Source organism: Chiloscyllium punctatum, chromosome 8 (assembly GCF_047496795.1).
Source record: "Chiloscyllium punctatum isolate Juve2018m chromosome 8, sChiPun1.3, whole genome shotgun sequence".
Classification (NCBI taxonomy): Eukaryota; Metazoa; Chordata; class Chondrichthyes; order Orectolobiformes; family Hemiscylliidae; genus Chiloscyllium; species Chiloscyllium punctatum.
In genome coordinates, this window is record NC_092746.1 from 34805052 (window position 1) to 34830455 (window position 25404).

A 25404-nucleotide genomic window follows, 5' to 3' on the forward strand; every position below is an offset into this window, starting at 1 on the left:
CATGACAAAAGAAAGGGTTGTGGGTATTAGGTGGGTGGCAGGAATGGCTACAGCACATTGTGGAGGAGTCGGTGTTGGACTGAGGTGGAGAAAGTTAAGCACTAAGTACTTCCAATTAAACCTGTTGGCCTATAACCTGGCGTTGAGAGATTTTTAACTACAATATATTAGCAGAGTTAGGGATGATGAATGTACACATTGTTAATTGCATTTAATTCTGTTTTAATTGATTCCAGTGGGTGGTATCAACAGGGGATTAACTTGTGCTACCAAACAGAATCAGGCAGATCATTGCGTTTGAAGGTGCGCTCTTGTAACAGTTCTGTGCATTTTTAAAAAAAATGTTCATGGGATGTTTCTGGAGTTTCCACCATCTATTGCCATTCTTAATGGAAAAGGTGGTGTTAAACTGCTCTATAGAACTGCTGCAGTCTTTGTGGAGTAGGTACACCACAAATGTCGTTATAAAGTGAATTCCAGGACTTCAGCCCAGCAACACTGAAGAAACAGCAATATATTTCCTCAGGATGTAGGGAGGCTTAGAGGGAAATTTTACAGATGATGGTGTTCCAATATATCTTACTGCCTTTGACCTTTGAGGCAACAGACCTCATAGGTTTGGATGGTGCTGTTGGAGGTGCTTTGGTGAGTTGTTATGATGTATCTTGCAGACGGTACACATTTATGTCACCTTGAAAGGGTGGTAAAGGCAGTTAATGTGGAGAAAACAAATGGGCTGCTTTGTCCTGGATGGTGTCAAGCCCTTTGAGTGTTGCTGCAGATGCACTCTATCAATTCTATCACACTCCTGCCCCATGCCTTGCAGTTGGCAGACAGACTTTGGGATTCAGGAGGGAAGTTACTCACCACAGGATTCCTAACCTCTGACAGCTCTTGTAGCCACTGCATTGATTTGACTGGTCCAGTCCAATCGCTGGTCAACAGTAGTCTCTATAATCTTGAGAGTGGTGGATTCAATAATGGTAATTGAATAGCAAGGGGAAATAAGGTGAATAAAAACTTAAAACTTGTGGAAAGCTTAGATTCCAGTTCTCTACCACGTGACTTTCTGGAACAGAAATTCTGCTAGCAAAGAGAGAAAAAAATGTAAAAAAGCTTTTGAACAAAATTTAAGCTATGGAATGGATTGTTCTTGGCATGGAGAAGTTGTGAAAAAAATGTTCTAAACATTAACATATGAATGAATTTAGGATCATGAAGCACTTATTATGTCCAGGAGAGTTGTTCTTGATGGCGTGCTGAAGCTGTGATTGGAGATGGAACTGGGACAACAAAGGGATGCCCCAATGCTAATATATTAGCTTGAACTAAAGCTTGCAGATTTGAAGCTAATTTTAATATACCGATTAAGACTGAATAGGAATGCATAAGTGTTTATAGAAACAGTTACTGTTTTGGGCAAACACACAAGTTTGAAAGGAAAATGGGATTGCTAGATTAAAGTTAGGAAAGGAAAGTTGCAAACCTCTTAACCGCTAAGATATTAGATTAATGTTACAAGAATATTATATTACCACATCAGGAAGCAAAGTTTTGGTTATACTAAAATTAATTATGAGAGGCAGGATGGGAATTTTTTTTTTAAAAGGCCACCAAAGGGCAAATGAATCATAATCCAGAATTTACCTACACCTCTTTTTAATGGTCGGGCAGCTTCCAAACCTCATTCGGCCTGCTTATTCCAATAACGGTGGCAGGCAGCCCACTGCTAAGTGTACTGCAGTAGGGAGGCCCAAGTTCACATGAGGTTAGCAGTACTTTCACGTGGCCTGCCCGATGTAAACCAATTGTTTTTCTTTCAGAGGCCTGCTGGCTACAGCATGTGCTAAGACTGGTTAAAGACGACTTATGAGCTGCATGCAGAGTGCACCCAAGATTCTCCTTTTTGGCAGCTGCACTGGTGCCTCCCATTGCTTTTTCCTCAAGGTGCTGGCAGGTTCTTCAAGCAGACACTATGAGAAGAGCGAGAGCAGACAGCAAGCTGACTCTGAGGATCTAAATGCAGCATCACAATGACTTTAGACAAATGGTCAAGGCCGGTTAATGCACCATCACGGGCCAAAATCCATTACATGATATGCCATTCATCTATCAAGCAGTAGTCACACACATTCAGAATCTTGCCACAAATACCCAGCCCTGTTGCAAGATTCAATCATTTTACAGCCTTCAAGCAAGGATAAACCCCATCTCCTGGCATGGACTGCATTAGTCATCTCGCTGATGCAGCAACTGATGGTGAATTGGGAGACATAACAAATGGCTCCTGTTCTAGCTTGTTAAGGATCCCAGTCCAATTAAATTTATGTCCATGGCCACTTTCACAGCCAATGGTGGTGCTGTCTTTGCTGTGCTCTGAGGTTGTGGTTACAATTGCAAGAGGAAAGAGCGCTGCAAGCACGTCTTTTGTAAAGCAATGTTAGTGACTTAAGCAGATGAAAGACAAATGTTCCCAGAAGTTTCTTGATGGATAAGGCTTGCAACGTTTGCAACACAAATTCCCAGCTCGGCGAACAGAACCACAACAACGAGCACCTGAGCTACAAATCTTCTTCCAAACTTTGGATAAGGCTTCATACTGACAGCCTATAGTACAAGAGCAACAGGCCCTACGGCCCACTACAGATGCTATGATGCCAAATTTGTAACCCTTATCTTTAACATGTAACATGCATTTTATTCATGAAAGTGATGTGCAGTAGATTCTCAAGATCCAATAAGTTTTCTGATAAGGGGCAGCACAGTGGCTCAGTGGTTAGCACAGCATTACAACACGAGGTACTCAGGTTCAAATTCACCTTTGGGTGACTGTGTGGAGTTTGCACATTCCCCCCGTGTCTGTGTGGATTTCCTCTGGGTGCTCTGGTTTCCTCCCACAGTCCAAAGATATGCAGGCTAGGTAAATTAGCCATGGGAAACGCAGTTACACGGATGTGGGTGGTGGTCTGGGTGGGATGGTGTTCAGAGGATCGGTGTGTACTCAATGGGCCAAATGGCCTACTTCCACATGGTAGGGATTCTACGTTGCCCTACACTCAAGAATATGAAAATTCTTATTAGCTTATCCACAGTACACCACACCATATTTTCAAATTCCATTAGCAACCAATCGACGCATCAGTTTAGTTACTTCCAAATACAATGAGAAGCACTTACACATTACCCTAGATGTTTCTGTTCTATTGAATGCAAAACTTTCAGCATTCACCATATTCCTCCTCTGAAAGTGACAGTAATGTCTGAAGTCTTCAATTTGACACAGAAACATAGAATGTGCTGCCAGTAGTTCAATGTTTCTCATTTGAGGTACCCGCAATCAGAAAGCCAATAGCTTTGGAGGTTGTGTTTTGCTTGTATGGATAACAACAAGGATGCAGGAGTTAACTGACCATGGCATTGTGGTACAGTAAGCCAATAGTTGACAGCTTTCACTTTGCAAATTTTAATCATATTATAATCAAGATTTCTCGAATAATCATAACATAGATAAAATAATGTTTCTTTCTGAGTTCTATCTGATAAAATACCAGCTATTAGGCTATGGACTTGGAAAACAAATTAGCGATTCCTCAAACACAGTTCACCTAAATACAAACTGGTTGCTATTTAAAGAGATAAGCATAGCCTTGGATAGAATTTTCCTTTATTCTTGGTTTGACGGCATTGATGTGAAAAACTTACAAGTTACACTTTCAATCACTGTGAATGTTCAGTTTGGACCGAGGGTAGTTATTTTATCCAAAGAGTACACGGCCACACCCAGCTTCAACACTGGGTACAATTTGTACTATTTATTCAACAAAGTTCACCACGAGCAAAGTTCATAATCCAGATTTTGGTACAACCACATTAAAAATCAATGTTCCATTTGAACTGCTAAATTAATCAGGTGCTACAGAAACACAGTCCAGGCATATTATTTCCAAAAGATGAGGTGCAAGATTGTTGTTTAAAAATTGTTTCTAATCTATGTTACCTTAAGAATGATTTCTAATATTTTATTCATTTGAAATCTACTAAATATGTTACTAATTTTCAACTTGTTAATTTTAATGTTATTTAACAGCTGTAATGTGTTACCCATTTGTGAATGTAACACCTGCAAGAGTAGGTCCAAGAACAGAAGTAGGCAATTCGGCCCCATTGAGACTACACCACCATTTCATGAGATCATAGCTACTCTAATAATCCTCAAATTCACTTTTTTTTTTAAACCTTTTCTCCATAACTCTGGATTCCCTTCTCAATCTGTCTATCTCAACCTTGAATATAATTTATGGCCTCAACAGCTTCTTGCTAAAGAGTTCCAGAGATTTAGTACATTCAAAAAATAAATTCCTCACCTGTCTTAAACATGTGACCCTTTACTCTGAGATGATGCCCTCTGGTTCTGAACTCTCCCACGAGGAGAAATAATTCTCTTTTCCACCTGATCAAGCTCTTTAAGAGTATTCTATGTTTGTAGAAGGTCACCTCTCATTCGTCTAAATTCCAGCAAGCAAAGGCCCAACCTACTCGATCCCTCCTCATAAAAAGATGTCCCTCTATACCTGGAGTCAATACGGTGAACCTTCTTTGGATTGCCTCCAATAAACATATCTTTACTTAGCTAGGGGGACTAAACATATCACAGTATTCTAAGTCTGGTCTGATATGTGCCTTATACAGCTTTAGCAAAATTTCTCACTATTTTTATACTCAATTCCCTTTGAAATGACAACAGGCCCTCCATTACCCAATTAAATTGAATGCTAGCTTTTTGTGATTCATGTATGAAGACCTCCAAATTCCCCTCTGCTGCACTTTCTGCAATGTTTTTCCCTTTTTGGCAGCATTTAGTGTGCCTCTACATTTCCTGCTGAAGTATAGTGTCTCTGATTTCCCACATGATACTGTTACGACACAGGGTAAACTCTCTTGCTTAATTTAAAACCAGCAACACAGAAAAGATTGATCCTGTGCAGTAATCTCTAAAAATTTGAGTGGCCAAGAACTACGTAAAGTAAAAATTAACAACTTAATTTCTTAAAGTATAACAGAGAATAATTAACTAACCACTATTTACAATTTCTTTCTCTAACCTATCTTTTACCTTCTCCTCTATAACACTAGTCCGATAAAACTCCCAATTAAGATTTACAAAACAACAATTCTTATTTCAAAACCAGGCAGCTGTAGATTCTTGTCTTCGGAACTTCTTGTGTTTTCTTTTCTCCTTGCTAGGAATTTCTGCATCACAGGTTACTGATCGAAAAGATACTTTTAAGAGAGATTTTTTTCAAGCAATTGGTTACATGCTAGAACTTGGTAGTTCTCCTCTCAACTGTTCAATTTCCCCCCGGTCTTATATCCCAGAACATCGGATTGTGTCATTGGCTTTTAAGATTGCCAATAACTTAATTCAAACTTGATTGGAAACTGGTATTTTTTCAGGGTGTAATTTAAATCGATTGGCCGACTTGAGACTTATTTTTGTCTCCAGGCAATGAACTAATCGAGTTGTTCAACCCAGTGTTACATTGTTGCCTTATTGAGAACACTTGGTGCTGTGTCCGGTAGTTCTGCTGCTTTTAACTTTCTTAAAGGTACACCCACATCTTCATAACAATACACCATCTGTCAAGTCTTGCCCACTCATTTAATCTGTCTATAAACTTCTGCAGACTCTGTCATCCTCACTACTGAACAAAACAGATTTGACAAACATTCATATTAAACATTAAGTCTTTTCTCTTCACAGACGCTACCAGCCGAGAGGTTCTCCAGCATTTTTTGTCTTTATTACTAAAACTCAAAGCTATGCATCCGATTCTAAAGTCCAGGATTCATTTTTTTTTTAAATCAAAGGTTTGTAATGCATCCTGCTATAAAGATTTGTGCATATGAACCACTAGGTTTTTCTGTTCCTGTGTTCTACTTTAAAATCATAATTTATCTCAAATTCCCACTCTTGATTCTATGCCCATAGTTGTTTAGTCTCATATCACAACATTAATGAAGCATTGCTTTATTTAACTCAAGGGCAAGGTCAAAACAATCCTGTTTGACTCTTCCCACCTCAACTCCTGATGGAATCCCCTTTCCTGAAGCTTACCCTGATGGTGCTCACTTTCTATCTTAAAATGAGCTTCAGTACTCAGACCCCAGTTGTCCACAATTTATGTTAATGGTTTAGAAAAGGGAAATAAACTCTATGACGCTATGAACTGAATGGAATATTTCAAACTTTGCAGATGATACAAAAAGCTGGTGGAAGGGTGAGCGGTGAGGAGGATGCAGAGATGTTGCAATAGTGGGCGGCACGGTGGTACAGTGGTTCGCACTGCTGCCTCACAGCGCCAGAGACCTGGGTTCAATTCCCGCCTCAGGCAACTCTCTGTGTGGAGTTTGCACATTCTCCCCGTGTCTGCGTGGGTTTCCTCCCACACTCCAAAGATGTGCAGGTCAGGTGAATTGGCCATGCTAAATTGCCCGTAGTGTTAGGTAAGGGGTAGATGTCGGGGTATGGGTGGGTTGCGCTTCGGCGGGGCGGTTTGGACTTGTTGGGCCGAAGGGCCTGTTTCCACACTGTAAGTAATCTAATCTAATCTAATATGATTCAGACAAACTGACTGAGTAGGTAAATGCATGGCAGATGCAGTACAACATGCGTAAATGAGAGATTATCCACTTTAGTAGCCAAAATATTATTATTATTCGAATGGCTGTAAATTGAGAGAAGGGAATGTTTAATGAGACCTAGGAGTCTTCATACACCAGTCACTGGCAGTAAGCACACAGGTGCAGCAGGCAGTAAAGAAGGCAAACTGTATGATGGCCTTCATAGTGAATGATTCGAGTACAGGAATAAAGATATCTTGCTGCAATTATACAGGGCATTGGTGAGGTTACAACTGGAGTATCACGTGCAGTTTTGGTTTCCTCATCTGAGGAAGGATGTTCTTGCTATAGAAGGAGTGCAGCAAAGGTTTACCAAAATGATTTTTGGGATGGTCGGAGTGACATATGAGGAGAGGTTGAGTCAGTTAGGACTGTATTTACTTGAGTTTAGAAGAAGGGGAATCTTTGTAGAAGTCTATAAAATTCTACGCGGTTAGATGCAGGAAGGATGTTCCCAATGATGGGGGAACTCCAGAATCATGGGTGATAGTTCAAGGATAAGAGGTAAATTTTTTTTACGACTGAGAGGAGGGGAAATTTCTTCATTCAAAGAGTGGTGAGCCTGTAGAATTCACTACCACAGAAAGTGGTTGAGTCCAAAACTTTATATGTTTTTTGATGAAGTGGTAAATACAGCTGTCGTGGCTAAAGGGATGAAGGGATATGAGGGAGGACGGTGAGATTTGAGTATTGAGCTCAATGATCAGCCATAACTCAAGGGCCAACTCTTGCTTCTATCTTCTGTGCCTTTTCCTATGTAAATTCCATACCATGTCTATCACCAAGAAAGTCATCTCTGAAGTATACAACTTTTCATCTTTCACCCTCATCATGGTGAAGACATCATTCATGGTTCTGGTGTGCTACAGGTTTACGTTTTCAACATTCACTTCACTGGCTTCTTGATTTCCCAACATACACAAGCTATAATTCAGCTGGAATTTTACTAATTGTTTTTCAGCCACCACACCTGGTCAGGTCAATGTCTGTGACTCCATTAATTCATCCAACAAAATCATCATCCTAATCTACAATTTCCACTAGAACCTGTCTCTGCATTTTATGGTAACATCTTACAGTGGCGGTCCTCATCACATCTGATTATGGCTCACTGAGTACTCCCTGTTCCTTTGCTCTACCACCCTCAGTGCCACCATCTTCAGCCTCTTGCTTTCAGCATCTAAGATATATCCTTCAATCATATTAAATCTCTTCCCATCTTCAAAAGTATCCTTATAACTTAACTGTACTTTGTTTACCTCTAATTATCGTCCCATATATGGTAACACACGACCCACAAATACAAAACACCATAGGATGCTTTCCAATAGTAAATGAAAAAAATGTTCTTTTTGATGTTGATATAATCAGTATGCTTTAAGGGTTCAACACACATTAGAAGCACTTGCAGTTCAAGATACTTACCCAATGCTACTAAAGTGGGCATCCCACATCCCACAACCCCATCAGGCTGGCTTGCTATTTGGTTGTAAAATGCATAACAAACTACTAAGTAGATGGATAGCAAAATGAAAATCAGTACAAAAGAATATTTATGTATTTGGGAAATTCTATTACCTGCCAGTCGTGTTTATTAGATAACAGATAGCAATGCACGTTGAGATATTGTGTAAGTTACACAAAATAACTAAAGGTTGTTTATGTACCTACATGAAGACTCAATTTTGGGTCTTTCCTTTGAAAAGGAAAAGACAGTCTAAGAAGGTACATTCAAAGCGAAGTACACCTTTTTAATATGCTAACACTTACTAAAATTTGTATACGTTAAAATAAATGTCAAATTTAAAACCTTACTTTCACTAAAGGAATTTGACAGTTTGACTTGATACTGAATGTAACCAGCTAACTTTAGCCATGGACTCCAGTCAAAAAATGTCTACCCATTGAGATTGCTGGCTTCCATCGCACTTTGAAATGACAACCAAGGCAGGCAGCCTTTAAGCAACTTGGCACTAGATAAATATACTGAGCACTCAAATCACTGCAAAATGATTTAGTGGCTGCTCTGGATGAACATTCAGAAGCAGGAAGTGCTTATGTAGGACTCCAGCTGGTCCAAAAACCTAAAGTGCCCAAGATGAAGTTTTGAATTACCTCAGAAATGCAGGGAAGTAAATTTTATGATAGAAATAAAAGAATGACCAAATTGCCCGTAGTGTTAGTTAAGGTGTAGATGTAGATGTAGGGGTATGGGTGGGTTACGCTTCGGCGGGGCGGTGTGGACTTGTTGGGCCGGAGGGCCTGTTTCCACACTGTAAGTAATCTAATCTAATCTATATGACTTTCAATGTTAACACTGGGTCCCAACATGCGTCAATGTTGGGGCCCTGGCTGTTTGTGGTTTATATAAATGATTTAGATTTGAATGTAGGAGGGTTTAATCAGTAAGTTTGCAGATGGTACAAAAATTGATAAGGTGATAAATACTGAGTAGGGTAGGCTTAGACTAAGAAGGATATAGGTGGGCTGATCGGGGCAAATGAAGTTTAATCTGGATAAATGTAAGGCAATGTACATGTGCAGGGCAAATAAAGCTAGGAAAGATATGATAACCAGAAGGACCAGAAGGATCAAAGGGCCTTGTTGTGCACGAACACTAGTCGTTTAAATTATCAGGTTAGGTGGATAAAGTTGTTAAGGTGGTAAATGGTATACTTACTTTTATTAGCCAAGGCATAGACTTTAAGACCAGGGCTGTTTTGCTGGAACTGTATAAAATGTTGGTTAGGCCACAGCTAGAGTATTGTGTGCAGTTCTGGAACCACATGAAGAGGAATGTAATTGCACTGCATAGGTTGCAGATGAGATTCAGCAGGATGTTGCCTGGGCTGGAGAGTTTTAGTTATCAAGACAGATTAGAAAAACTGGGGCTGTTTTACTTCGAGCAGACGAGATTGAGAGAGGATAAGATTGTCATGCATAAAATTATATGAGGGGCATAGATAGGTTAGACAGAGAGGAACCTTTTTTCCTTTGATGGAGGGATCAATGACTAGGGGGCATAGATTTAAGTTAATAGGAAAGATTTAGAGGAGATGCAAGGAAAAACATTTTCACCCAGAGGGTGGCGAGGATCTGGAACTCACTGGCTGCAAGAGTTGTAAAGGCAGGAACCCTTATAACATTTAAGAATTATTTAGATGTGCATTTGCGATGCCAATGCATAAAAGTGCTTGAAAATAAGATTAGAATAGTTAGGTGGTTGTTTTTGACCAGTGCTGATGTCATAGGCCAAAGCGGCTTTTTTCAGCACTATAGATCTCTGAGACTTTAAAATGGGGTGGGAACACGTTTATAAATCCTGCTCCAATTATCTCCCAAAATCTAACCACACTTTACTCAACAACTGTACTTGGTGTTAACTCTCACTGCACAATACCATGATTGGTATAACTGATACCTAAAACCCAAAGACCTAAAACACACATTAGCCTAACGGTTTTGAAATTCAGTTATTAAACCCAAGTTCCAATTCTGTAAACCACTGCAAAAAAAATCTTTTAAGAATGCTTTCAGAGTGAGCCATACGAGTATTTCTTCAGGCAATTGCAATAATTTTTAGTTTAACAACAATCAAGTCTGCTGTGTATTGTATTTTTTAGCTTCAGAGTGAAAGAATAAATAAATAACAGTTTTGAACCTTTGCCCGGTATAACTGCTGAAAAATAAATGTAATTATTTTGACAGACAGCAAATTACATCTCCGCGTCAGTTAATAGTTAAGGAAATACCAGAGCAATCAGATTGTTCAGGTCCAACTTGAATTTCACACGCAAGCTGTCACATGCAACCATGGAACATAAACTTGGAACTCCAGAACTGTCATAAATGAGCTGTTCATTTTGAGTTCCTTATACATTTATAACACACAAATAAAGAGGAAAAAAAGCCTACCTGGTGAAACCCCAGATAGTCCTGGATGGTGGAGGATGCATAAAAAACTAAACCTTCAGCTGTAATCACCAGCACAAATCCACTGAGAGCCTGCAAAGTAAAAGAATAAAAGAAGTCAACCAAATAGGTCAGTAATAGGATTAAAAACATTTCCTGTAAGTGAGGTGCACAACCTATGAGTCACAGAACACAGCTGGGAAGTAGAAGACAGCAGCTCGTAATAAATAACTTCAGCCTATTGAAATGCTCTCTGCAATATAGTTGCATCTCGTACAGTGTGGCGTCAAAATAATTTTTTTTAAAAAATGAGGTTCAAAACCATTCAATGGACGAACACATCACTTCCTACGATACAATTCAATTTTGCCTGGGAAGTTTGCCCTTGTTTGTTTTAGGGATGTGAGATCACTGGCAAAGTACTTAATCACATAGGGAAGATGGTGCGCGACTTTCTTGAATTGTTGCCATCTGTGTGGTGTAGGTATGTCCACCATGCTGCTGGAAAAGGAGTACCAGGGATTTGTATCCCATAATAGTGAAGGAACAACATTATTGTTTCAATTCAGAATGGGAAAGAGCTGGAAGGAAACTTGTAGGCGGTGAGGTTCCTGTACATCTGATGCCCTTGTCCTTCTTAATGGCAATGGTTTGAGGGTTTGCAATGGTACTTCTGGAGGAGGCTTGGTGAATTCTCAGTCTCTGGCCAGCTTTTAATATCATTATTTATTTGGCTGGTCCAGTACAGTTTCGAGTCAATGCAAATCCTGAGAATGTTGATACACCAGTAGTGATGGAATTAAACATCAAGGGGGATTGATAGATATTTTTGTTGGAGATGGTCATTGCCTGGTACTGGTCATATTCACACATAATTTTCTCCCCATCAGCACAAGTCTTATTTTGGGTTCAACTGTGCAGTGTTGTTCCTTACTCACTCTCACCTACCCAATCCCTTAGACTAATTACTCTTCCTGTCTTGTGTGTGTGACAATGCTGCTCCTTTAACAAGGTTATTCTGTCCTTATTTTTTTTTCCAGACACAGAAGTTCTGCCTTGTCTGGTTTGAATGCGTTTTAGGGCCAATTTGATAAGACCATAAATACCATAAGACATAGGAGTGGAAGTAAGGCCATTCGGCCCATCGAGTCCACTCCGCCATTCAATCATGGCTGATGGGCATTTCAACTCCACTTACCCGTATTCTCCCCGTAGCCCTTAATTCCTCGAGACAACAAGAATCTATCAATCTCTGCCTTGAAGACATTTAGCGTCCCGGCCTCCACTGCACTCTGCGGCAATGAATTCCACAGGCCTACCACTCTCTGGCTGAAGAAATATCTCCGCATTTCTGTTCTGAATTTACCTCCTCTAATTCTAAGGCTGTGTCCACGGGTCCTAGTCTCCTTACCTAACGGAAACAATTTCCTAGCATCCACCCTTTCCAAGCCATGTATTATCTTGTACGTCTCTATTAAGTCTCCCCTTAATCTTCTAACCTCCAATGAATACTATCCCAGGATCCTCAGCCATTCCTCATATGTTAGACCAACCATTCCAGGGATCATCCGTGTGAATCCCCGCTGGAAACGTTCCAGTGCCAGTATGTCCTTCCTGAGATGTGGGGACCAAAACTGGACACAGTACTCCAAATGGGGCCTAACCAGAGCTTTATAAAGTCTCAGTAGCACAATGGTGCTTTTATATTCCAACCCTCTTGAGATAAGTGACAACATTGCATTCGCTTTCTTAATCACGGACTCGACCTGCATGTTGACCTTTAGAGAATCCTGGACTAGCACTCCCAGATCGCTTTGTACTTTGGCTTTACGAATTTTCTCACCGTTTAGAAAGTAGTCTGTGCTTTTATTCTTTGTGCCAAAGTGCAAGACCTCACATTTGTTCACGTTGAATTTCATCAGCCATTTCCTGGACCACTCTCCCAAACTGTCTAGATCCTTCTGTAGCCTCCCCACTTCCTCAGTACTACCTGCCTGTCCACCTCACTTCATATCATCTGCAAACTTCGCTAAAATGCCCCCAGTCCCTTCATCCAGATCATTAATATATAATGCGAACAGCTGTGGCCCCAACACTGAACCCTGCGGGACACCGCTCGTCAACGGCTGCCATTCCGAAAAAGAACCTTTTATCGCAACTCTCTGCCTTCTGTCAGACAGACAATCCTCAATCCATCCCAGTAGCTCACCTCGAACACCAGGGAGCCTCACCTTGCTCAGCAGCCTCCCGTGTGGCACCTTATCAAAGGCCTTTTGGAAGTCTAGATAGACCACATCTACTGGGTTTCCCTGGTCTAACCTACTTGTCACCTCTTCAAAGAATACCAACAGGTTTGTCAGGCATGACCTCCCCTTATTAAATCCATGTTGACTTATTCTAATCAGACTCTGCTCTTTTAAGAATTTAGAAACCTCATCCTTAATGATGGATTCTAGAATTTTACCAACAACCGAGGTTAGGGCTAATTGGCCTATAATTTTCCATCTTTTGTCTTGATCCTTTCTTGAAAAAGGGGGTTACAACAGTGATCTTCCAATCATCCGGGACTTTCCCTGACTCCAGTGACTCTTGAAAGATCTCAACCAATGCCTCCGCTATTTCCTCAGCTACCTCCCTCAGAACTCTAGGATGTATCCCATCAGGGCCAGGAGATTTATCAATTTTAAGACTTTTTATCTTTTCTAGCACTATCTCTTTTGATTATAGCCAACAGATATTGCCAGAGTCAAAAGGCTTTTAAATTAAGAGAAACACTTGGACAATGAAATGGAGTGGCCAGTTCTCCCAACTCACCTTTTCTTTGGTTTGGTTTGGTTTGAGCAAGCAGTCGGTCTTTGAGGCTGCTGGTCGAAAGAAACAGCCACATGGAAGAAGGTGTTCCATGCTGAATTTCTCTCCTTTGAGATCCTGTGTTTGATTTTACCTTTTTTGCCAAGGGGTGTAAATGGGGATTGTTTCAGAAATTTGGAACAGCATCATTAATTGAGATAATCTGTTGAATTTTCGGATAGGTTAAGTATTCTGTATTCTGTTCTCTTTTGCTTGTGTTTCATTAGGTACTCTGTAAATAAACTTTTTTTTGTTTAAAACCGAGTGGTTGGATCAGCTACATCACTCCTGATACATACACTTTTCACCTGCTTCGAACAATTAGAAGAGTTAGGATCTGGTCTACATTCTTGAAAAGTTTTGAGGGGGTCTGGCCTGGTTTATAACATGTGCTATTTGCACACTCACCAGGGGAACCTCACCACCTTTTCTCGAAGGTAGCCAGCAAGGGGGTCAATATTGGAGGTAATGGAGGATGCAGGAGTTAACCTTGCCAGCATACCCCCTGAGGGATCTGTGTCTGTATCCTCAGAGATGGAACCAACACTGACAGCTGTGCCAGCTACTTTCATCTCAATCTGTGCCCTTTCTCATTATGTGGGAAAGTTGTTCAGAATAGGGTAAAAACAAAAGAGAGGGACAGAGTGCTCAATATTTATCTGCTCAATCCCTTCAAGGATAGACTGTTAGCAGGTTAGCAACTAGGGAAGATGCAATGTCAAGTGCTGTCTGCTTGCCCATCACCAGTGTGAATGCATTCTTGACGTACCCAAGCTTCTACCTGTTTTTCACAGCTCATTCCCTCTCTTTTGCTGTAGACAAGAATAACTGACCAAACTCCTGATTGGTATCTATGCAGCTGTGTACCTGACTTAGCACTACAGTCCTAACTAGTTGCCCTGGACCTCAACAACTTACCGTGGCCTATTTCCCAGACTGTAATGAAAGGGAACCCCTGACCTGAATGACCCAAGTGGACAAATGACCATGTCCAAGCCCATAGTTTGGGATCAGACAAAGGTGTTGATTACTGAGTCAGTACCCACTGACTACTGACAATCTCCTCAGTCTTACTTTCCTTAGATTTGGATATATGGCTATTTGGTTGAAGCATATGCAGTGTGTTTGCTGCCTAAACTGCTGGCAAATGCTGTAGATGAGAAATTGATGTAATACAGAGCCATATAACAACATGTTCACCCCTTTGACTGATCACTGCTGACAACCATGAAAAGGAGCCCTGCTTTGTGACTGTACTATACAAGTACCATGAGCTTCTAAGTTCAAAATGAGGCATCAATGCACAAAAGGGTAAAGCAAGGCAGAGATGCTGCGAGCATCCAAATAAATGCAAAGTCAGTGAGCAAATCAAGAGGCCTCAGGTGTTCCCAGCTCCAATTCACAATATGCCAGCTGTTCCTGCATGCAAAGTGGCCTGGCAGAAGCTTTGGAATGGAATGTGTTGGTTTGGTCTAAAGTACAGCAATAAGGAGCTACACAATATCATACGCTACTCTGACAAGAGCTGCAATGACGTGGTAAGGCTGTTGCCTGGTTGATGCCAGCCTTTGTGGATGGAGGTGCAGATGGTCACTGCCCATGGTGTGTGTCCTGAGATATTGGGGAATTATGACTAAGGTGGATGTCCAGAGAAGATGCTGGCAAGTTTGAACCTCCATGAACCCTCTCAGATTTTTATAGTAACAGTCCCTGACATCTAGTTTCTCACCACTACCTGGGAAAATAGCAAACCTGTTTATAAATAAGGTGAGATTAAGTAATAAATAAGACATTATTTTCAGGGTCTTTACTGCTCACAAGCTGGATTCTTAAACAGCTGTTGATATTATAAATAGAAATTTGGACAATTTCTTTGTGTCGATGAAAATCTAACTTTTCTATTTTTGCCCTATTTTCCCACAGTCTTGCCAATGCCTATGTCATTCTGAGGAGAAAGTGAGGACTGCAGGTGCTGCAGACTAGAATCGAGAGTGTGGTGCTGGAAAAGCACTGCAAGTCAGGCAGCATCCAAGGAGTTGGAGAATCAATGTGTCGGGCATCCTGATGAAGAGCTTAGAGTCATACAGCATGGAAATAGGCCCTTCGGTCCAACTCATCCATGCCGACTAGATATCCCAACCCAATCCAATCCCACCTGCCAGCACCCAGCCCATATCACTCCAAACCCTTCCTATTCATATACCCATCTAGTGTGTTTTTAAACGTTGCAATTGTACTAGTCTCCACCACTTCCTCTGGCAGCCCATTCCGTACATGTACCACCCTCGGAGTGAAAAGTTGCTCCTTAGGTCTCTTCTATATCTTTCCAGTTTCACCTGAAACCTATGCCCTCTAGTTCTGGACTCCCCGACCCCAGGGAAAAGACTTTGTCTATCTATCCAATCCATGCCCCTCATGATTTTGTAAACGTCTATAAGGTCACCCCTCAGCCTCCGACGCTCCAGGGAAAACAGCCCTAGCCTATCCAACCTCTCTCTATAGCTCAAATCCTCAAATCCTGGCAACATCCTTGTAAGTCCTTTCTGAATCCTTTCAAGTTTCACAACATCTTTCCGATAGGAAGGAGACCAGAATTGCATAATCTCAACAGTGGCCTAATCAATGTCCTGTACAGCTGCAACATGACCTCCCAACTCCTGTACTCAATACTCTGACCAATAAAGGAAAGCATACCAAACGCCGCCTTCACTATCCTATCTACCGGTCACTCCACTTTCAAGGAGCTATGAACCTGCACTCCAAGGTCTCTTTGTTCAGCAACACTCCCTAGGACCTTAACATTAAGTGTATAAGTTCTGCTAAGATTTGCTTTCCCAAAATGCAGCACCTCACATTTATATGAATTAAACTCCATCTGCCACTTCTCAGCCCATTGGCCCATCTGATCAAGATCCTGTTGTAATCTGAGGTAACCTTCTTCGCTGCCCACTACACCTCCAATTTTGGTGTCATCTGCAAACTTACTAACTAAAACTCTTATGCTCACATCCAAATCACTTATATAAATGACAAAAAGTAGTGGACCAGCACTGATCCTTGTGGCGCTCCACTGGTCACAGACCTACAGTCTGAAAAACAACCCTCCACCACCACCCTCTATCTTCTACCTTTGAGCCACTTATGTAACCAAATGGGGGGTTCTCCCAGTATTCCAAGAGATCTAACCTTGTCGAATGCCTTACTGAAGTCCATATAGATCACATCTACCACTCTGTCCTCATCAATCCTCTTTATTACTTCTTCAAAAAACTCAATCAAGTTTGCGAGACATGTTTTCCCACGCATAAAGCCATGTTGACTATCCCTCATCAGTCCTTGCCTTTACAAATACAGGTACATCCTGTCCCTCAAGATTCCCTCCAACAACTTGCCCACCACCGACATCAGGCTCACCAGTCTATAGTTCCCTGGCTTGTCCTTACCCCCTTTCTTAAACAGTGGCGTCACGTTAGCCAACCTCCAGTCTTCAGGCACCTCACTCGTGACTATTGATGATACAAATATCTCGGCAAGAGGCCCAGCAATCACTTTCATAGCTTCCCACAAAGTTCTTGGGTACGCCTGATCAGGTCCTGGGAATTTATCCACTTTTATGTGTTTCAAGACATCTAGCACTTCCTCCTCTGTAATCTGCAAATTTTTCATAGGCTAATGCCTGAAACGTCGATTCTCCTGCGCCTCGGATGCTGTCTGACCTGCTGTGTTTTCCTAGCACCGCACACTCAACCTATGTTATTCTGAGTTTGGAAAATCTCCGCCCTCACTAATATCAAAATTTGCTACCACTTGGATTTTCCTGGCGTATCTCCCAAGTCTCTAGCAGACGGATAGTGAAGGATTGCTTTGATTGGTTAGCAATTGCACACAACTGTACTGACGGTAAACATCATACTGAATTAGCTCAGACTGTTAGTTTTGTTTCTAAGTTAGTTTAAGGGGAGAGTAACATATTCCTAGCAGAGCTATTTACTTCCAGTCAATAATATGCAACCATTTTTAAAAAAAAATTCTTTAAAGTCAAACAGTATGGTGCTCTTCTGTGTAGCACCACAAACATCCACATATTCAGCTTTTATTTATTTTGTGGTAGCACAGGGTTGATATAACCATTCAAAAATATATACATAGTCAGGGCAAGGGTCACAACTAGTAATGAAGGAGCAATTATACTGCTGACTAAATGTGAATGATATAATGATCACTCAATAAAACAGAATATCAAAGATAGCTACAGCTAACCTATAAAGGGGTAATTTAATCCAGTCATGCCGATGCCAATATTAAAGTCGAGTTTGCTTATCAATATCAGTACTGTCCACGCACTTCAATGCCAACAAGTTAGATCTGTATTTTGTATACTTGAACTATTTAGTAATGTTTTGCTTTTATTTGTGTTACCACTCTGATGTGCTGAGCCTATAGATGCACAACAAGGGCAACTGGCATGTTTAATCTAAATAACATCACTGCAGATACTTCAACACTGAGAATTTTTTGATTAGATTCCCTAGAGTGTGGAAACAGGCCCTTCGGCCCAACCAGTCCATACCGACTCCCTGAAGAGTAACCCACCCAGACCCACTTCCCTCTGACTAATGCACCTAACACTATGGGCAATTTAGCACAGCCAATTCATCTGACCTGTACATCTTTGGACAGTAGGAAAGGAGGAACCTGGAGAACCCGGAGGAAACCCATTCAGACACGGGCAGAATGTGCAAACTCCACAGAGACATTCACCTGAGGCTGGAATCAAACCTGGGATCCTGGTACCATGAGGCAGCAGTGCTAACCACTCAGCTATAGCGCAGCCCCTAGACTTACTATTTGTTATTATATAAGGAACAATTAAGAATGGAGCAGAAATGAAGGGGGAGGGTGTGTGTGTTGGGTGGGGGGGGCGGTGGGGAGGGAAGAAATGCCAGAGAATGAGCATTAAAACCATTAAAAGAAAAATCCAATGGGAAGAGAGGGAGATAGAGAGAGATGAGTAAGGAGGTAGAGGTAGGGGAGAGCTGGCAGCTCTTCTTTAACTGCCACACGATAAAGTCAAACCAACAATAATTGAGGGAGGAGCAAGAGTTGGTCAGGAAAATAGATTCTTTGGTTCAGTTCCTTATCATGAATTCCTGCTTTATTATTGATGAGACCAAACCCCCTCAAAAGTATATTAGAAGATAGCCTAGACCTTTTCTTATTTTAAAGGCAAGTCCCAGGCATTGCGTTCTGGATGCAATTTGATTGGTCAACTTCCAAAGTTGAATCTAAACACACTTTATTCATACACTAAAGTTAAAATACAACAAAAGAAAGAATTGGAATAACTTCATTGGAAATCTTAACAGGGTAATAGATTATTCAACTGCTAAACAGTAACTGTTCCAATATAGTAACATCCCATAATAAGCACACTCTTGACAAAGGCAAATTCAGTAAAACAGACTGGCTGACATACAATTCAACTGCAGGACGAGAAAACCCCAGCTTTTATCTGTAATCGAGGGAGGTAAAACAGGTTCCACATCCAGCTTCAAGACCCCAGCAACTACTATTGAAGGCTAAAACTAAAAAATCTTGGTTCTGTAGGAGCTTGCCCCCACCCATTCAAGCTGCTTCTGTTTTTTTTAAAGTTGGAACAATAGAAGGCCTCACAAGCTGTATAATTTATTCTCTTTGGAACAGACTGCTTGGCACCTCTGTCACAACCTTTCTTCATAGAAAAAGGGACAGAATACAGCTCTTCAAGCCAGAGTATTGCCAAAGCTGTTTAAGTAGGCCTGGTAAAACCTGTAGCAAGTCAGGAAATTCCACCAACATCTTGGAAGCAGAGTTTCCAGAGGAATGCAAACAAAAAAAAACAAATCTATTAGAAGACAGAGCATAGTCCAGTGGCTTATTATGCTTGAGGCAAGGTCTTTAAGGTCTATCTTGGACTCTTGCTATGTCAGCCAACTATCCAGTTTGGGCTCTGATATCATGCCAATGCACACTAAGTGGGGGCCCTGGGGAGTGCTGCTGAACAAACAGACCTGGGGTGCAGGTGCACAGTTCCTTCGAAGTGGAGTTTCAGGTAGAAAGGATATTAGCATGCTCACCTTCATTGGTCAAAACAATGAGCCTAAGAGTTGTGACGTCATGTTGCAGCTATACAGGACATTGGCGAGGTCACTTTTAGAACATACCTTACAATTCTGGTGGCCCTGCTGTAGGAAGGATGTTGTTAAACTTGAGAGGGTGCAGAAATGATTTACAAGGATGTTGCTGGGAATGGAGGGTTGGAACCACAGGAACAGTCTGAATAGGCTGGGGCTTTTTCTCCCCGGGGTATCGGAGGCTGAGGGGTGACCTTATAAAGGTTTATAAAATCATGAGGGGCATGAACATAGTGAACAGCCAAGGTCTTTTTCAAAAGGCGGGGGGGGGGGGGGGGGGGGGGGAGTCCAAAACTAAAAGGGTTGGATTTAAAGTGAGAGGGGAAAGACTTAAAAAGGACCTGAGGGGTACCTCTACCTCATAGAGGGAGAAATGAACCGCCAGAAAAAGTGGTTACAATTACAACATTTAAAAGGTAACTGGACGAGTTTACAAATATGAAGGAGTGAGGGGGATATGAAATAAATTCTAGAAAATGGGACTAGATTAATTTAGGATATCTGGTCGGCATGGACGAGTTGGACCGAAGGGTCTATTTCTATGCAGTTTGACTAATTCTGTAACTATGCAGCATCAAACTATAGGTGTCAGACTGAATAATGTGCTGTGTGGACCCAGTCAACTCTGAGTTCTTTAGGCAAGTGAAAATCAATGAAATATTAATGACCCAAAGAGCTGCTGTCTTTAACATGGTGTGATCACAAAAGTAAATTAAACTGAACATCATATTGTTGATAAAAAATAGATTTTCCTCAGCATAACTGGTATAGATAACTGAATAATCTAAGTGCTGAATACATAAGCATACCTTCTTAAGTACCTGATAAAATAAACTTTGAGTGCTTTATGTCAAACTAGTGCTTTAATCGGAGTTAAAAGTTAAATCCTTGGTCAATACTGAATAACAAACTGATTATGAACACCAAAGATTTCACAACTTGGCCTTCTGCAGCTAATACAGTTGCCATAATAATTTGTCACCTTTATTCAAAGATGTCATCAATCTGGGAAATCACAGAAACCAGTTATTGTAATTATTGAAATCACATCCAGTAGCATAGCTGAACAGTGTCAATTCCTAGTAGACCTTAATCTGAAAATATCTACCATGAGAGCTATTCTAGAGAGTGACACTACTAGACAATTTAGATTTTTCTTAAAAAAATTATCAAACCACCTAACTGTCTTTTACTGAAACACAACTCTGCAATGCATTTGATTTAACAATAAAACAGCAGTTTATTACACAATAGAAATGAACATAAAATAGAACAAACTATTTATGTAGAAAACAACGTGAAAGATTTCAAATGCATATATCCTCAACACCATCACTTTAGAAATAAAAACAAAAATTGCTGGAAAAGCTCAGCAGGTCTGGTGGTATCTGTAGAGAGAAACCAGAGTTAATGTTTCGGTTTCTAGTGACCCTTCTTCAGAACATTCTAAAATAGATCTAATTTAATATTTGCAACCCAAGCCCTGGGCAATCTAATGGTATTAAGATATTCAAAGGCAGAAAATTTTGCAAGAAATAATTTCAATGTTGTTATCTTTTCACTTGGCCGCTGTGAAATAATAACTGAGTCAATATCAGTACTTGTCGATTCTATGTAAACCAGCACATTGGGAATTGGGTTAATCTGACATACTGAGAAGTTAAAAATCAAACAACAGAACATTATAGCCCAACAGGTCTATTTGGAAGTACAAGCTTTTGGAACGCTGCTCCTTTGTCAGGTATATAACTTGTTGGACTATAACCTGGTGTTGTGTGATTTTTAACTTTGTCCACCCCAGTTCAACACTGGCATCTCCACGCCATATTGAAAAGTAATACTTCTGATGTAGAGGGATATATTTTGAAGATTGAATACAGGTTTGAAGAGTTATCACTGTGTATCATTGAAATAATATATTTACAACAATGGAAGATAGAAAATAAAGTAAGATTTATTGTTGTAGTTGCCCAATGTACATAAATATGTTAAATGCAAAACATTCTCAAAAGGCATTTACAACATAGGCTTTCAATACTTCAACTGGTTGACCACATTCAAAGTCAGAAATACAAGTACGTATTTATAATTCAGTGACAGTACTGCTGAACCATAATTAGCAATTCTAATGTATAAATCGATCAGAGTGGCCTGGATACCATCAAGCTTCCTTCATTCCATATTTCCCTTCCATGTCCTTCTACACTACCCAGACATTGAACATGGTATTACAAAATCAAATTTCTGTGCAGAATGATGTGTCAATTTAGCACCACTTCCAAAATTACATTTGTGTGCGTAGGTAGGGTATTGTTGACAACACAGAAGCTATAAAAATGACTCAGCGAAATACATTTAAACAATCTGCTGTTCTCAGCATTGGCATTCAGCAGTTCATACACTATCAGGAAGTAATTTTTATAACAGTTAGGGGAAAGTGGATGATTGTTTCAATATTAACCAGTGTGCCCATAAGCTTGAGAGAACCGAGAAGCATTTGAGACTCCAGCCCTCATGTTTTTGAAGCCCGATCAACTAATATAATCAGTAACAATGCCCAGGCAATAGGAGGGGAAGTGGCGTGGTGGTGGTTTGCGTGCGTACTATACATGGCTGAAGGGTGAGAGAAATGCAACCCAAGCCACAAAAGTACACATTATTTATATCCATGCGTTATACAAACCCAAAGGAATTTAATGAAGTACAGGTCATTTCTGATCTTTTCTAGAACATGTAAAAGAAACAAATTAGCTCTGTTAGGCAAAATAACTCTACTGCTCATCTCACGTGATTAAGTGTTATTACAACTGAAATTGACTTTGTCAAGGTTTTCTTAGTAAGACATTTTGAAACATCCAACTAGCAAAAGTTAAAAAAAAAGAAATAGGTATCAACATAAAATGCGTGGACAGGATGATAAAAACACATCCATTCAATTCCAGCTAAAAATAATGATGGCAGAGCACCTCAGATAATCTTGGATTAGACTCAATTCATCCCAGAGAAGAAGCCACACAGGGAAGCACACCAAATGCATCTACAGTTTATTTAAATACAAATTGGCTTGCTTGTCTTTCACTCAATGACAGAAATTAACACATTGAAAGTTTGGAGAATTTTTTGTTTTAAAATTGTTATGACTAAGTAACTTTTTTAGGCAAATATAAGGTAGGTTTTTCAAATAAGTATCTCTGAATTACTTTTTCAAATTAAAATTGCAAGTTTATCAATTGCAAACACCATGAAGTGGATCTTAAATACATATAGCGCCACACAGCATTTACATTTAGATTCCAATAATACCAGATTGATCCAAGTTTTAAGCAAGAAAAGTTAGAAATGTCATTGCTTTTTGAAGTCTCACGCACTTTTGATGTAAAATGCAATTTAGCATAATGTGAATTGAAAATACAAAACAAAAACAACAGTAGTAATATAGCTTCAAAGCCTCAACACTTATAAATAAGTCACAATCAAACAATGTTTGGACAAGATTTCCCCTGCACAGCAACTCGCTCTTGATAAGTCACGCAATGGCCATTTATCTGCACTTAGAATCAATAGAGTTCATGGTGATTGCTGTGATAGCAAATAGAACATTAAAAACTTGGCAGACAAGTGAATGGGCTTGGATTAAATTCCATGGCTCCCAGACTATGAGATTCTGTTTACGGTTATTCATAAAAAGCAATAAAAGAGTGTTTGTAACAATGAATTTAATTTGGTACAAATGATCAACATAAATTATCTTTACCACTGTCTTCAATCACAATATTATTCACTGTGTGAAGACGTACTCCCTAATATCAGTCCAAAGTTGGCCTTTTTATTAGTTTGCACCCCTGCTCCCTTACCCTGTGGTCATCTAATCATTTGGGAAAAACTTCAATATTATACATAGTTTCTGACAGGCAAAATAATTAGCACAATTAACATAGAGAAGTATCTCATGTTGATTTAGTAAGGGAAACTGACATTAAGACAAAAAAGGGAAGAATTAGGGGAAATGATTAAAGGTTCAGTCAAAGGAATAAATTTTAAGGAGGATCTTAAGAGGAAACAAACAGGGAAAGAAAAAAATTCCAAAGAAGACATTCAAGGAAACTCATGACATGTCTTTACCAATGGACCTTCTGAGCATTTCATGACGATGTTAAAAGCCCTGAAACGTATGCAGAGTTAGAAACCTGATAACAACCCCACCCATTTGCTGATTTAATCCAGATGGGTTTGCAGATAAGCTGGAAATTCCTGTGGAACTGTCTGGAAAGTTATTAAAATATGCAGTGCTGTAATTAATTAGGGATTTAACTCTAAATTCTGGCTTTAAACTGCCAGCACACAGATTTCCCAAGGACAGCAGAACATATCAGGGTCAACTGGGTAACAGCATAGCACAGTGAAACAAAAGGCAGGGAAAGTGTCAAAATGTGGAAATGAAGAGCTACAGTCCTGCCTAGATAGGAGACTAGTGGTCACAGCACTTCTGAGATTGCTGGTAATGTTGCATTGACTTATCCATTTTTCGTCGGTGGATATAAATTATTTGGACTTTAAGAATTAGAAAACAAAAATTTGCCAACCTCACTATTTGCTGACAACACAAAAATGAATGACTTGACAAACAAAGGACACAACATTAACTTCAAGAAAACAAATGTGCAACTAGCATCGGGCAGACGTTTTGCAGAAACAATTCAATGTAGATAATTATGAGGCATACGTCATGTTGCAAAACAAGGAATGGGAATAGGGTATACACAGAACAGAATGACCATGAAGGACGACATGCATAGGAAATGTCTCCAGCTTGTGGTGCATAAGTTCATGATTTTTGAGCTTTTGGGGTTGTGGGAATCACTGCGGAACATTAGGGAAGTTGAGCTTCCTGGATCGTATGTTTCAAGAAGTAGTTACCCCATAAGCCACGAAAGCTCAGGAGCCATCAACCAGTAGCTGAAAGCACTAAGGACAAACATTGCAGACTGCTGATCGTGACAACACTCTGATGGAGTGTGTAGTCATATAGCATAGAAACAGACCACTTAGGCAACCATGCTGACCAGGTTTCCAAAAATAAACTAGACCCATTTGCCTATACACCGCTAAACCTTTCCTATTCATGTACCTGGCCAAATGCCTTTTAAATGTTGTAACTGTACCTGCATCTATCATTTCCGCCGGCAGCCCATTCCACACAGGAACTACCCTGTGTGAAAAAGTAGCTTCTCAGACCCCTTTTAAATATTTCTCCACTCACCTTTAACCTCCAGTTTTGAACTCCCCTATCCAGGAAAAAGACCTTTGCTATTCACCTTATCTATGCCCCTTGTGATTTTATAAAGGTCAATCCTCAGCCTCCTATGCTCAAGTGAAAACAGTCCCAGTCTTTCCAGCCTCTTCTTATAGTTCAAACCTTCCAGTCCTGGTAACATCCTTCTAAATCTTTTCTGCAACCTCTCCAATTTAATAATATCCTTCCTGTAGCAGGACAACCAGAAAAGTACTCCAAAAGTGACCTCACTAATGTCCTATATAATTGCAACATGACGTCCCGACTTCAATACTCAATGCTCTGACCAAATGAAGGTAAGCCTTCTTCACCACCCTATCTACCTGTAACTCAACTTTCAAGAAACTATGCACCTGAACCCCTAGGTCCCCCTGTTGACGATATTCCCCAGGGCCCTATAACTTAACTGTGTTAAGTTGTGCCCTTGCTCATCTTATCAAAATGCAACATCTCGCATTTATCTAAATTAAACTCCATCTGCCACTCCTTGGCCCT

The 25404-nt window shown here is 40.3% G+C and overlaps 1 protein-coding gene across 2 annotated transcripts in view; it reads right to left on the reverse strand.

Moving 5' to 3' along the window:
• LOC140480465 (aryl hydrocarbon receptor-like) overlaps window positions 1–25404 on the reverse strand; it is a 195421-nt gene that overhangs the window by 58037 nt on the left and 111980 nt on the right. For both annotated transcript variants that reach the window (XM_072575366.1, XM_072575365.1), the window contains exon 4: window positions 10597–10686. In XM_072575366.1, the coding sequence (XP_072431467.1) occupies window positions 10597–10686 (90 nt within the window). The remainder of the gene's footprint in view (window positions 1–10596; window positions 10687–25404) is intronic.